This window comes from Salmo salar, chromosome ssa12 (genome assembly GCF_905237065.1).
Source record: "Salmo salar chromosome ssa12, Ssal_v3.1, whole genome shotgun sequence".
Classification (NCBI taxonomy): Eukaryota; Metazoa; Chordata; class Actinopteri; order Salmoniformes; family Salmonidae; genus Salmo; species Salmo salar.
The window spans coordinates 24904492-24917195 of record NC_059453.1 but is presented as its reverse complement, the minus strand read 5'-3'; the positions used below and the strand labels follow the sequence as shown (position 1 = coordinate 24917195).

At 42.1% G+C, this 12704-nt stretch overlaps 1 protein-coding gene across 1 annotated transcript; it reads left to right on the top strand.

Annotated features, from left to right (window-relative positions):
• The first annotated feature begins 2171 nt into the window (after nucleotides 1-2171).
• Nucleotides 2172-12449, top strand: LOC106564598 (germ cell-specific gene 1-like protein). Its single transcript, XM_014130745.2, has 5 exons — nucleotides 2172-3107; nucleotides 6158-6205; nucleotides 9491-9649; nucleotides 10178-10289; nucleotides 11141-12449. The coding sequence occupies exons 1-5, from the start codon at nucleotides 2819-2821 to the stop codon at nucleotides 11433-11435; spliced, it is 903 nt and encodes a 300-aa protein (XP_013986220.2). The 5' UTR covers nucleotides 2172-2818; the 3' UTR covers nucleotides 11436-12449.
• Nucleotides 12450-12704: the final 255 nt, after the last annotated feature.

Here is a 12704-nt window from a genome sequence, read left to right as displayed (position 1 = left end):
AGCCTGTGACAAACAAACACTGTTCTAGAAGCTGTTTCTAAATTGCCCTGCACACCCAGTCAGACAGTATGATTTCGAGGGTCTGTAAAGTGCAGATTATACTAATCCTTAATCTCTATCTGTTGAGAGACTAATTCCCCTCCATCTATCAGCTTCAAACGGAAGGCACCAGCATCCAAACGCAAGTGAAGCCCCATGTCTATGGCTGTGAACCAAAGGGCAATCTATTCCCTATATCGTGCACTGCTTTTGACCAGGGCCCATAGGGCTATGTAGGGAATAGGGTGCCATTTGGGATACATCTCATATCCGTGCTTACTATGTTGCTGCTCTTACTTCTTTGGAAGTGCATGTGCTTTAAAAAAAAAAGGCAGGGCTGGTGGATAAAAAAATGTCATGATTTCTATGCAGTAATCCGCTTGTCATCGACACTCCTGCATAACGTAACGGCAACCGTTTAAGCTTTTTTGTATGTGTGTGTGTGTGCGTGTGTGTCCATTTGTTGGGCTATAAATTGCATGGGTGTTTAACGTGAGGTCTCAGGGTTGACAGCTTTTGACATGGATTGAGCATCATTCAGCCGAATCATCATATTTCATTGCCTGATATCCCCTGCATCAATGTATCCATTTTGCAGTATATTTAAGCTTTGCATGTGTTGATGATTGATATTTGCGTGTCTAGGACATTTTGATTTCCTGTTTTATCAGTCAACTGTGTGTGTGTGTGTGTGTGGACCATTTCTATCTTTCTTGAAAATGTGTATCAAAGCTTAGAGCCAAACCTGTAAGACAGCATTTTTGTCTTTTTATATGTGCAGTATATGTGAGCGCAATCGAAATATGAATCCGTCCTATCTGACAAATACAATTGACCATACGTGTTCCATTTCAACGTATGTCCTAGACATGTTATGTAAGCATAATGTGTGGAATATGGGTTATACAACAATGGCCTAGTTGAGTCCAGCTGCCTCCTATACAAGGGGAGTAGGGTCACTGATGGGATGGAATACTGAACAAATCAGTTCTGTATGGATAGAATGACAAGTGCTTTGAACCAGTGGGTGTAGCTAGGACCTACAGTACCTACTAAATATAGGCTATGTACAAACCTGTCACTGACTGTCTAAACATTTACTCCACCACAGGAGGTTGGTGGCACCTTAATTGGGGAGGATGAGCTTATGGTAATGGCTGGAGTGGAATAGTATCAAATACATTAAACACATGGTTTCCAGGTGTTTGATGCCATTCCATTTGCTCTTTCAGCCATTATGAGCTGTCCTCCCCTCAGCAGCCTCCTGTGTACTCCACCCTAACCCCAATCCATGTTTCCTTCTATTTCTCTGACTGTTACAACTACTGTAAATAGTCTATAATACCAAGCTAAGCCCTTTGAAATGTTGAAATAATGCCCCATAAGTACTGCAATCAAGATATCTTCTTCTGTCATCAGTGGTGATGCTTCATGATCACAAATGTATCAGAAGAACTGTTGTGTCCCACCAACGTCATACACACACACATTTAGGGTGAAGTATCCTGGCTTTCTGTTGTAGCTTATCCAATCAGAGTCTCATGTGAGCATGCTGTCTCTCGAGTAGTAATGAGAAGAGCTGCTGTACCAACCCAGTAGCCCAGATTATTGGGAAAACAAATTACTTATTGGACATTTGTGACAGGCACACGAAAAAAGGAAGGAAGGAAGGAAGGAAGGAAGGAAGGAAGGAAGGAAGGAAGGAAGGAAGGAAGGAAGGAAGGAAGGAAGGAAGGAAGGAAGGAAGGAAGGAAGGAAGGAAGGAAGGAAGGAAGGAAGGAGGATGCATTATAACGAAAGAAAATCATGTATTTCACACAGTGGACTTTTTCATGTGGCCGTCACAAATGTCCAATAAGTAATTTGTGTCTATTTTACAATAAGCTGTGATTGTGTGTTGGCTTTTACACTGTCAGAGGGGAGAGGGAGATGGAGTGAGAAGTTTGGGTGATTACCCAATTGCTGTCGACGTGGCCCTTCAATTAGAACAGCACCCTCTTTGCAGAACATTATAGATGGACTTTATGGCAACACTTAACTAGTTGACGTCTTAATGGTAACACTGAACAATGGCTATCTAGATAGTCTTTATGGTAGGCTTGTCTTGTATGTTGTTTAGACTTTATCATTTTGTAATTGCCAATGGAATAGTCCCAAAAGTGCAAATCCTACCCATCTGGCACTCCACCCCAGACAGGCTCAGTCAAACAGTCCAAGTACTGTTCTGAAATATAAGAAATACTATTCCCAGTCTGATGCTATGGTTTGATTATTGTTCACACAAAATTAAATATGCTATCAATAAACTGTAATCTCATCATCTCTGAGAGAGGGAAAAAAATAGAGAGAGGGGGAGAGAGAGGGAGAGCGGCTCATCACAGATTGAAGGCGAGCATCACCGATACAAATCCCACAGATTTTGTGCGAACAAGCTCTTCAAATCTTTTGACAACGTGACAATCCTTCAGCGAATGGATGAGGGTCATTTCAGGGCACTTCGTGTGAAAATGATCGAATGGCTAACGACTCGAACAGATGATAATGGTGGATTGAAGCTGAATTTAAACTCAGATTTTGCCGTCCCTCAAATCGGGTAGGGAGAGTAATTTCAATTCAACGGGTTGGAGTGCCAAATTATGTATTTTTTTGCCGACATGTTGCACATCAATTGAAACTTATTTTCGGTAGAGTTTGACCAGTTTTTCATTCCCTGTTTTGATTCATATTGGATGGATGGTGAGTGAGTGAGTTATCTAATAAGTGCAGATATCTATGGACAATGAAGACCACTCGCAAATGCAGGGCACTGCTGTCCGTTAGTATGAATCTTTTAGCACTATTTTTCTCAATAACTGCTTTCATCACAACATACTGGTGCGTCGGCACGCAGCGCGTCCCCAAGCCGAAGTGCACTAAACTTCGCACGCACAACTGCATCGATTATGGAGTGAACGAGACGGACCCCAAAGTAGTTGTGTACAGTTGGGAAACGGGGGACGACCGGTTCCTTTTCAGACAGTTCCACACCGGGATCTGGTTCTCCTGTGCGGAGAATATCCATGATGAAGGTGAGGTGATGAGGTGTTGTTGTTAATGACTTTGTCCCGTCTTGTTGTCAATTAATTATAGTGAGGTTTCTGGAGTGTAAAGGCTAAAATATTATGGATATTTATTGGAAGGAGGTGTGTGTGTGTGTGTTCAAACTATTCAATCAATACCGGTTTCTAAGCAGGCATTCTTGCCATTCAAAAAGAACACCCTATACATTCAGAAATAGACAAGGGTCTATAAAGGCATGATTAGATTGTTACACACACACACACACACACACACAATGATGTATAATTGCAGCTATTAAACTCTGTAGTCCTTGCTATAATTCCTTGGTTGTGTCGTGATGAGAGCCATTCTCATGTGTCATCATCTTGTGTCACCATAAGCATCAGTCTCCAGATGGGACATATACATACATATGATCTTAAACTGCAAGCTAAGGATATTTACAAAGTTATGAGTTTTTTAGGGTAATCACCCCCGGTTTATGTAGGGAGACGCCACTAGTCAAAAATGGCATCTTGAAAAACGAGTTGTCCTTTCTGGCATGAAGTATTGGATAGCCAAAAGAGCAGTTTATCCCGGCATAAGAATCATTGGAACATGGGATGGGAGTTTCGACTTATGGTACAGTGACCCCTTGGTAAGAAGTTTAGGGGACATGAGCTTAGTGCTTTTAGAAAGGGTCCCTACTGGCTCTGCTAGTACTTTACCCTAGCGTCTCTCTCCCTACAGGTCTATAGGGTACTAGTAATCTACCCTAGCAGTCTCTCTCCCTACAGGTCTATAGGGTACTAGTTATCTACCCTAGCAGTCTCTTTCCCTACAGGTCTATAGGGTACTAGTAATCTACCCTAGCAGTCTCTCTCCCTACAGGTCTATAGGGTACTGTGAATGTCTGTAACAAGAAGTAAAATCGTCACACAGCTTTACTCTTGAGTCTAAACAAATGCACAAGGTGGAAGTGCAACAGCTGGATCCGATGACGTGCCTGCGTAAGCGTGGACACCATGTTAATGACAACACCATTAAGTCAAAGGTGTTTCTGTAGATTATATAGCTAGATTAGTTACACTGAGTTTGACTCAATCAAGAACATTTTGCAACATTCCCACCTTTAAAAGAGGGGAAATGGCAGCTTTCCCATCTCCAAACATCGGTCTTGACTTCCAGGTACTCCATCTGTAATGACATCAGGATCAAAGCCTCTGGTTGGAGACAGTAGACCTGGTCTGGTGATGGCATATTAAAGAGACATTAAGAACAGAAATAAAGCGTCACAGTTTATGCCAGAATAAATACTGGGAGCATGTTGTCTCATCAGGCCTGGGTCTGGGACTGTACAAACACACAGGCGTGCACACACACACACACACACACACACACACACACACACACACACACACACACACACACACACACACACACACACACACACACACACACACACACACACACACACACAGTTGAGTTGACTAATAAGGATTACATAACGGCCCTTGATGAGTTTTTCCTCTAAACAGCTGTCACCATCTTCCTGATACCTGATTAAGCGTTAGATTTACGACAAATCCAGCAGCCGCAGCGGGCGGCTACAATCGACAGCGGACGGAAAGAATAAATCATGCCTGGAAGAGGGGAGGAAAGGAGGGAGGAAAGGGTGGATGAAAAAGTGCATCATGTTATCAAGTCTTGATCAACTGACATAAGGTCTTATGGGATCCCTGAAGGTCCCAGCAATGTCCAGGAAGAAGAAGTACCAGAAGGATGTAATTTGGGAAGGATTGAACTGGAAGCTATGTGGGGATGGTCAAGTCATCGACCTCTGTGAACTCTGGCTGCTTGTACTTGACCACGCTGTGCCTTTTCTCATGCAAAGGACGCAATGGTTGAATTTTTAACCACCCACATGTCCTCTAAAATAGCTTCTACCGATGCATTAGACTAGATAGGCTATCAATGAAATGTATTTATAAAGCCCTTTTTACATCAGCCGATGTCACAAAGTGCTATACAGAAACCCAGCCTAAAACCCCAAACAGCAAGCAATGCAGATGTAGAAGCACGGTGGCTAGGAAAAACTCCCTAGAAAGGCAGGAACCTAGGAAGAAACCTAGAGAGGAATCAGGCTCTGAGGGGTGGCCAGTCCTCTTCTGGCTGTGCCATGTGGAGATTATAACAGTGCATGGCCAAGATGTTCAAACGTTCATAGATGACCAGCAGGGTCAAATAATAATAATCACAGTGGTTGTAGAGGGTGCAACAGGTCAGCACTTCAGGAGTAAATTTCACTGTGACTCTCTCATGATCTTTTGCTTGTTTCTGACCTCTTGATTTGCAGTTTTGGCTCTTGGCTTTGCTCATGCAAAGCACACAATGGTATTTCTTCTTTTGAACAGCCCACTGGGCACTGATGTCATTTCAAAGTCTAGTTTTGATTGACATTTGGTTGAGTTGTAAATTCACTATTGAAATTAACAAAACATTTCACCATGACATTGGATTTAGGTTAAAAGTTGGGTGGGGGAAAAAAATTCAATTCCCTTAGATTGATGACTTTCCACATAGATGTTTTGTTGTTGAAATGACTTCATTGCGTTTATTTTTTGTTGTTGTTGGAATTACGTGGGAACAACATTGATTCAGCCAGTTTTTGTCCAGTGGGTACAATCAAGTAGACTAAATAATCTGAATGACTTGTGTATGCCTTGAAGCTGCTATTTAATCTCTATTGTATGCCAAGCTCGCAGTGTGTCTCTTCTTGAACTGTTGAACCATGTCCTTAAGTAGATTATACGTTACTATCAAGTAGGCTAATAGATACTCTGAATGACTTGTGGCTAGAATCCAGTGAACTTTACTTCTATTTGACTTATTTCACTTATGGGCTTTTCCCTTTTTCTATGCCAAGCACGCAATGTTTCTCTTCTTGAACTTTTGAACTTCCCCAAATTACGAAAATCAAGTCGTCTAGGTAGGATACTCTGAGTGAATTGTGGCCCTGAAGAACCCATGCATGGTATTACAGCTTGGAATGAAACTCAATTTTCTCCATTCGTTCCAGGTGAGAAATGCAGGAGCTTTATCGATCTGGCTCCGGCTTCGGAGAGAGGTGAGTGATCACTGCATACATCAGGAGGTAAACACATCTGCTATAGAGCTGTACATCACCCGTACCAGGAAGATTACTTGTAGAGGGAGAGCAGGGGCAGACTGGGACCAGAAATTGGCCCTGGCATTTCTAACACACCGGCCCATTTTCAGGCCCCCATTATTAGCCAGATAATAGTCATTTTTGTGAAAAGAAAAAAAAGGTTAGACAGACCCACTTGACCCACTAGGCAAAAAATGGACCAGTCCATCTGGCATTTGGCAAAAATGCCAGATGGCCATTCCACCCCTGGGGAGGAGGATATTTTTATGACTATAACTAGCAACAATATAATAAACACATTTCCAATTACATGTCTACAGTAGAAAAGAAGAGAATATCTACTTTATTTGTCAACTCCTAATATTGAGCTAATTACACTCCTTGGAGCTAATTACAGTCACTGGAGTATCTGACTTGGGCTTTTGAAAAGGCTACCAGTGCAGCAAGTGCTGCTGGTAAGCTTTCTTGACTTGGACATTCACTTTTGCAAACACATGGATAACCTTTGCTTAACCAGCTAAACAGCTCTTAGTCAAAATAATGAAAAACTATCTACCAAATCTATTCATCATTTTTTTTTGGAGTACTTCTCCTTGCCATTATCATTACCCTAATGATAAGACAAGACAGCACATGTTTTGCTAACATATGATGGGGGTCCCAGCTGTCAAATGCCTGTTTGCCTGGGAGGGGGTCCCTGGACAAAAAAAGATTGAAGACCCCTGGTCTACATGGTTGCATAAAGTATAAAAGGATGTTGAGCTATACTCTTGCAGTATGAAGGGGTCTGCATCCTGTCTCAACTGCTGTTCAAATGTTATAACAATGGCTGTCATGACACCACCATACAGGAGATGTTTGCAGGGTGTAGTGGCTGTCATGACACCACCATACAGGAGATGTTTGCAGGGTGTAGTGGCTGTCATGACACCACCATACAGGAGATGTTTGCAGGGTGTAGTGGCTGTCATGACACCACCATACAGGAGATGTTTGCAGGGTGTAGTGGCTGTCATGACACCACCATACAGGAGATGTTTGCAGGGTGTAGTGGCTGTCATGACACCACCATACAGGAGATGTTTGCAGGGTGCAGTGGCTGTCATGACACCACCATACAGGAGATGTTTGCAGGGTGTAGTGGCTGTCATGACACCACCATACAGGAGATGTTTGCAGGGTGCAGTGGCTGTCATGACACCACCATACAGGAGATGTTTGCAGGGTGCAGTGGCTGTCATGACACCACCATACAGGAGATGTTTGCAGGGTGCAGTGGCTGTCATGACACCACCATACAGGAGATGTTTGCAGGGTGCAGTGGCTGTCATGACACCACCATACAGGAGATGTTTGCAGGGTGCAGTGGCTGTCATGACACCACCATACAGGAGATGTTTGCAGGGTGTAGTGGCTGTCATGACACCACCATACAGGAGATGTTTGCAGGGTGTAGTGGCTGTCATGACACCACCATACAGGAGATGTTTGCAGGGTGCAGTGGCTGCATCAAGTTTGAACTGCCTTCTGATATTTAGTTACTTTGTTTGCCTTTGTTGTTCCAATTGAGGAAATTACATTAAGACTCAATATTTTTTTCCCTCATATAAATGAAATATGAACGTACCACATCATCAAAGTTACATTTGATGAACTTTAATTATGTCTGAATTTGGATATGATACAGTGCAGATAAAAAAAACAATATGAAGTATTTAGCTGTTACCAATGTTTCAGATTAAAGTAATGCATAGAGCAATAGGATTGGTGTAACTTTCTTTGTTAATATATTATAAAGGAAGGAAGGCAGAATAGGTTTAATGGAGCTTCGAAATGACAAATCCACCCACGTGCTTCTACTGATTGTTTGTTGTTAATGAAAATTCTTGAGAAAGTTCTCCTGTGAGACTTATAACTACAGTAAATGTTTTTATATCAGATCGTTTATCTATAGGCTTTGGTCTAGTTATTCCAACTTGTTCTGTATCTCTGGTATACCTTTTACATATTCATTAAACCTGAACTTTGAGATCACAATAGTTGATTGCTTTGTTGACTATATCAGCCTTGATATACTGGAGGTAATATAAACTCCCCATTCCAGACGTACTGTGGCTTATGTTCTCAAACAACCTTGGCATCATCCCCTGTGTTGTCAGGGACACAGGATGTGGGGTTGCTATGGTCACACCCACTCTGTCAAAGGAGACGGTTATGATAACAGCTGTGAAATGATCCATGCGCAAATAATGCAGACTGACAACTAATCAAAACAAGATAGAAGCTCTCATACTTCCGCGAGTCATAATGTGTCTCCTCTAGAAAGTGTCTGCTAAACAACTCAATTGAAACAAAACAGAAAAACGACATGGATTGTACTGTAGTTCATATAGCCTACTTTATTTACTACCGTAGCAACTACACTCCACTCACAAGAATACTTCCACAATAATAAGAACGCTGTACGGGGTTAATACTGTCTCCAAAGTTAAGTACCACCAAACCTTGTTCCAAAATTCCATTACGAAAAGAGACACTGTCTCAGTCTTGGGACATTCCTTCCCCAACCCCATCCCCGCCACCACCCCTGACCCTCCGTCCTATCCCGTTGACAGCGTCTCGGGGGAAATACTGGCACCAACCAATGTTCACTTCCTGCAATGAAGTGTCAAGAAGGATTAATAGCAGACTGGCGAGGTAGGAAGAGATGTCTGACTCCAACCTCTTGTAACGAGACAGTGTGAGGGTCTGACGCTCTGGAAGGCCTGAGCAGATTCCCGATACTTTTTGCGGCAAATGACATGAATTGGTTTTGAGTGGCCTGTCGGTCCTGAGATATGTTATCAACAGGTCTGTTGTCGCTATGGATGTCAGAAATTATTTAAGAGATGTAAGATAGGCGAGACCAAAAACACCAAAAATACAAATGTGCACCTGAGTTTAGGTTAAGTTAGGACACAATCATCAGACATCAGGAATTACTTTTTAGGGAATAAAACGTTTGTGTCCATGACAGGACTTCAAATAGGCACCTGCCAAATACAGTCCTATGATTTATGAACAAACAGATGGGTGACGCATACACGATCAAAGAAATCAACCCTTTTCTCCACAACCATCACATATCATTATGATAATATGATCAGTGATTCAAATTCCACATCATATCGCAGTTCTAGAGAAATCTATCACTGATTTCCAATACCCTAACGACTGTTAATGCTTTTGCTTTGTCTGTTGCAGGTGTCCTGTGGCTGTCGGTGGTCTCTGAGATGCTGTACATAGTCCTGTTGATAGTGGGTTTCAGTCTGATGTGTCTAGAACTGGTCCACTCCAGCACCAGCAACATGATAGATGGACTGAAACTGAACGCCTTCGCTGCAATCTTCACCGTCCTCTCAGGTACAGAGGGACTGTTTAAAACCACCTCTGCAAGACGGCACGAACAGATCTGGGATCCAGGCTATTGTTTCGTGTGTAAGGGCCGGGAGTTCTCCCAGACCTCATGACCTGACCAAGAAAAACTCCATGGCGACCACAGAGCCCAGATTTCTTTCTGTTCATGACACATTTAGATTTTTGTTGAATTACATAGGTTACGTCATATGGCCAGGAAAAAAAACGCTGTCTGCTGTTGAGTCTGGTCTGGGGAAAACTCCTGGCCCTTTTTATGCCTAATTGGTGGAGCAAAGTAAAGAAATACTTGTATACAGTACTATGCAAGTGTTGCCACTAGCAGACATCGAACAAGTCTAACACAGCGGTGAACATGATAAAAAGCGAAGCTAGCAAGGAGAAAAGCAGGTTTTGTAGGTCTTGATCAGGAAATAACCTGCAGCCTCTCCCAATCAGAGAGGGATTGTGTGTGTGTGTGTGTGCCTACATGTACACTAAACATCTAAATGTATACCGGTATCTGTGTATTTCCAGGGCTCCTGGGTATGGTGGCCCACATGATGTACACACAGGTGTTCCAGGTGACAGTCACCCTGGGCCCTGCAGACTGGAGGCCCTATAACTGGGACTACGGATGGTCCTTCTGGTAGGGAACACACACACACACACACACACACAATTCTACGTCTCCGTATGTAGCGTCACACTTATCTAATGAAAACCCCAAAGCTCTCATGTTACCGGGCGGATTAGGCTTTGGTGTCCCAAAGCCCCAATATATATATGGTCGATGGAAAATTGCATAAGGGGATCAAGGGTAAAGTGTAAGCTCACATAGACATATGTACACTGTATGTTCAGAATTTTAATCTTCCAGGCTGAACCCTTGTGACATAGCTCTGGATTATAACATGTGCAGTGAGTGAATATGGGAGCTACACTGTATAGACTAATGTACAGTAGTGGCCCATTACATTGGGATCTATCCAGATTGACATTCTACCCTGTTGGGATTGACGGATTGACAATAATCCTGCAAAGCTACGACCCTTCCATTTTTACATGGGAATAATAATATTTACAAAAAGTATACCAGAAATCCCCAAAGTGATTATTTGTTTTTTGCAGTATTTTGCAGTGTTTCATAAAAACATCCTATTTCTTAGTGTAGTATTTGTCAGAATTTCTTGAGCTGTTGTCAAGTGATTGATAACTTCGGTATTTGACGTTTCTTAGCTTTTAAAGCCATTTGTTTAAAGCCATTTGTTTGTTTTAAACCATTTGTTTGTTTTAAAGCCATTTGTCATTTGTTTTTCATTCAAACAGCAACCCTATGAACTGACCCTGAACAACGATAAGCCTAAATATGCAGATTGCATCTTCAATTGACTCCTCCTTGCCTTTTCCTCTCTCTGTCCCCATCATTTTTATCTCCTCTATCTGTTGTGCCTATTTCCTCTCCTCTCTCTTCCATCTTTTCCATTTCCTGTTTTCCAGCATGGCCTGGGCATCCTTCACCTGCTGCATGGGTGCATCAGTCACCACCCTCAACTCCTACACCAAGACTGTCATCGAGTTCCGACACAAACGCAAGACCTTCGTGCAGAGCATCCGCAAGGAGCAGGCGCGGGAGGCTTTGGGATACTACCGCGATCACTCCCTACACTCCATATGCCAAACTGTGGAGGTGTACACACAGACGCCGTATAGCAGTGGTATTAGGACGCACGTACCGGCCTCGTCATTAGACCTGAGTGAGGTTTCAGAGACTCTGGGGGAAGACCAGTGCTGAAGGGAGGGATGCCAGCGGGCAAAACTGGTTACAACTGCTTCACATTATGTCGCAATTATGTCATTTTTTAACCAGTTTCTGGTTGTGCTGATGTTATTTCATCGTCATTTCAACTCGTTTTGCCCGCTGGGATGAGTCAAAAGTAACTGTATGAAGTTAGTTCTATCAAATTGTGGTCCGTCATCTGTGTTGGGTCTTTTGGGGATTCTGTAGCAACTGAATCAGTTCTATGATTGAATTCATCACTGCCTTAATTGAGCCAGGATGTTCACTCCCTCGTTCCCAGTTTGGACATTGATAGCCATGGAAAGACAGCCTTGTACACACTGATCATACAACTAGATGATCTGACACACAAGGAAAGCAGCAATCAATAACAATAGCGTTTTCCCCGCCCGTTTCAGTAAAAAGCTGAGGAATGGAGCTGGAGAAATGTAACCCCTCTCAAATTCAGAGACAGAACTATGGATGCTTCTATTTTGGCTTCTAATGGGGTCAGACAGTTGAACTAAGCCGATGAGGCATTAATGTTATATTCTTCAAGAATTAATGGCTACATATCATTCATTTGTATGTTCAAAAATGGATACCCCTTTAAACAAGATTTGTATTAGAATGCCCTCTGATTTACCTGGAACCCCATAGGACTGTTTATGTGATGTTTTTGCATGCTATTAGCCTTACTAAATTTGGAATTAGGAAGGGGTGACAAACTGCATTTAACTCGTATTTTAAGAATGTGCACTGCAAAATATAGCTATAAGTGTTTGCAGCATACACAGTGCCTATAACGCATAACTACATAAATGTAAATAAATGTCATAAAGTATAATGGTTTTGATCTGTGAAATCACTGTAAGATGTGTATTATTTTACTTTTGAAGTTACATATTGTTTGTTGCCTCAGTGGTATGTTTACTGCACATTACTCACTATCGGATAAAACAAAAACTGACCACTGGACACCAATGTTACTTGAGTATCATTATGACCAATGACTGTGTATTCTATTTAAAGTACTTTATGCTCATAGGGATTAAGGATTCCGCAATGAATTACTCAATAAACAAATGTCGTCTTCCATAGCAAACTCAGAATGTTTCATTTTGTACAGAAAATATTTGCTGTAGTTTCTTTCATTATGTTCTATATACGTTTTTGCTTTGCTCTGAGAACAATAAGTGACTTGGATGTATTCTCAAAGTATATATTTGATATCTACTCAAGTATCTATTCATTGATGAACATCCAGACCAGGTTCAATCCCTA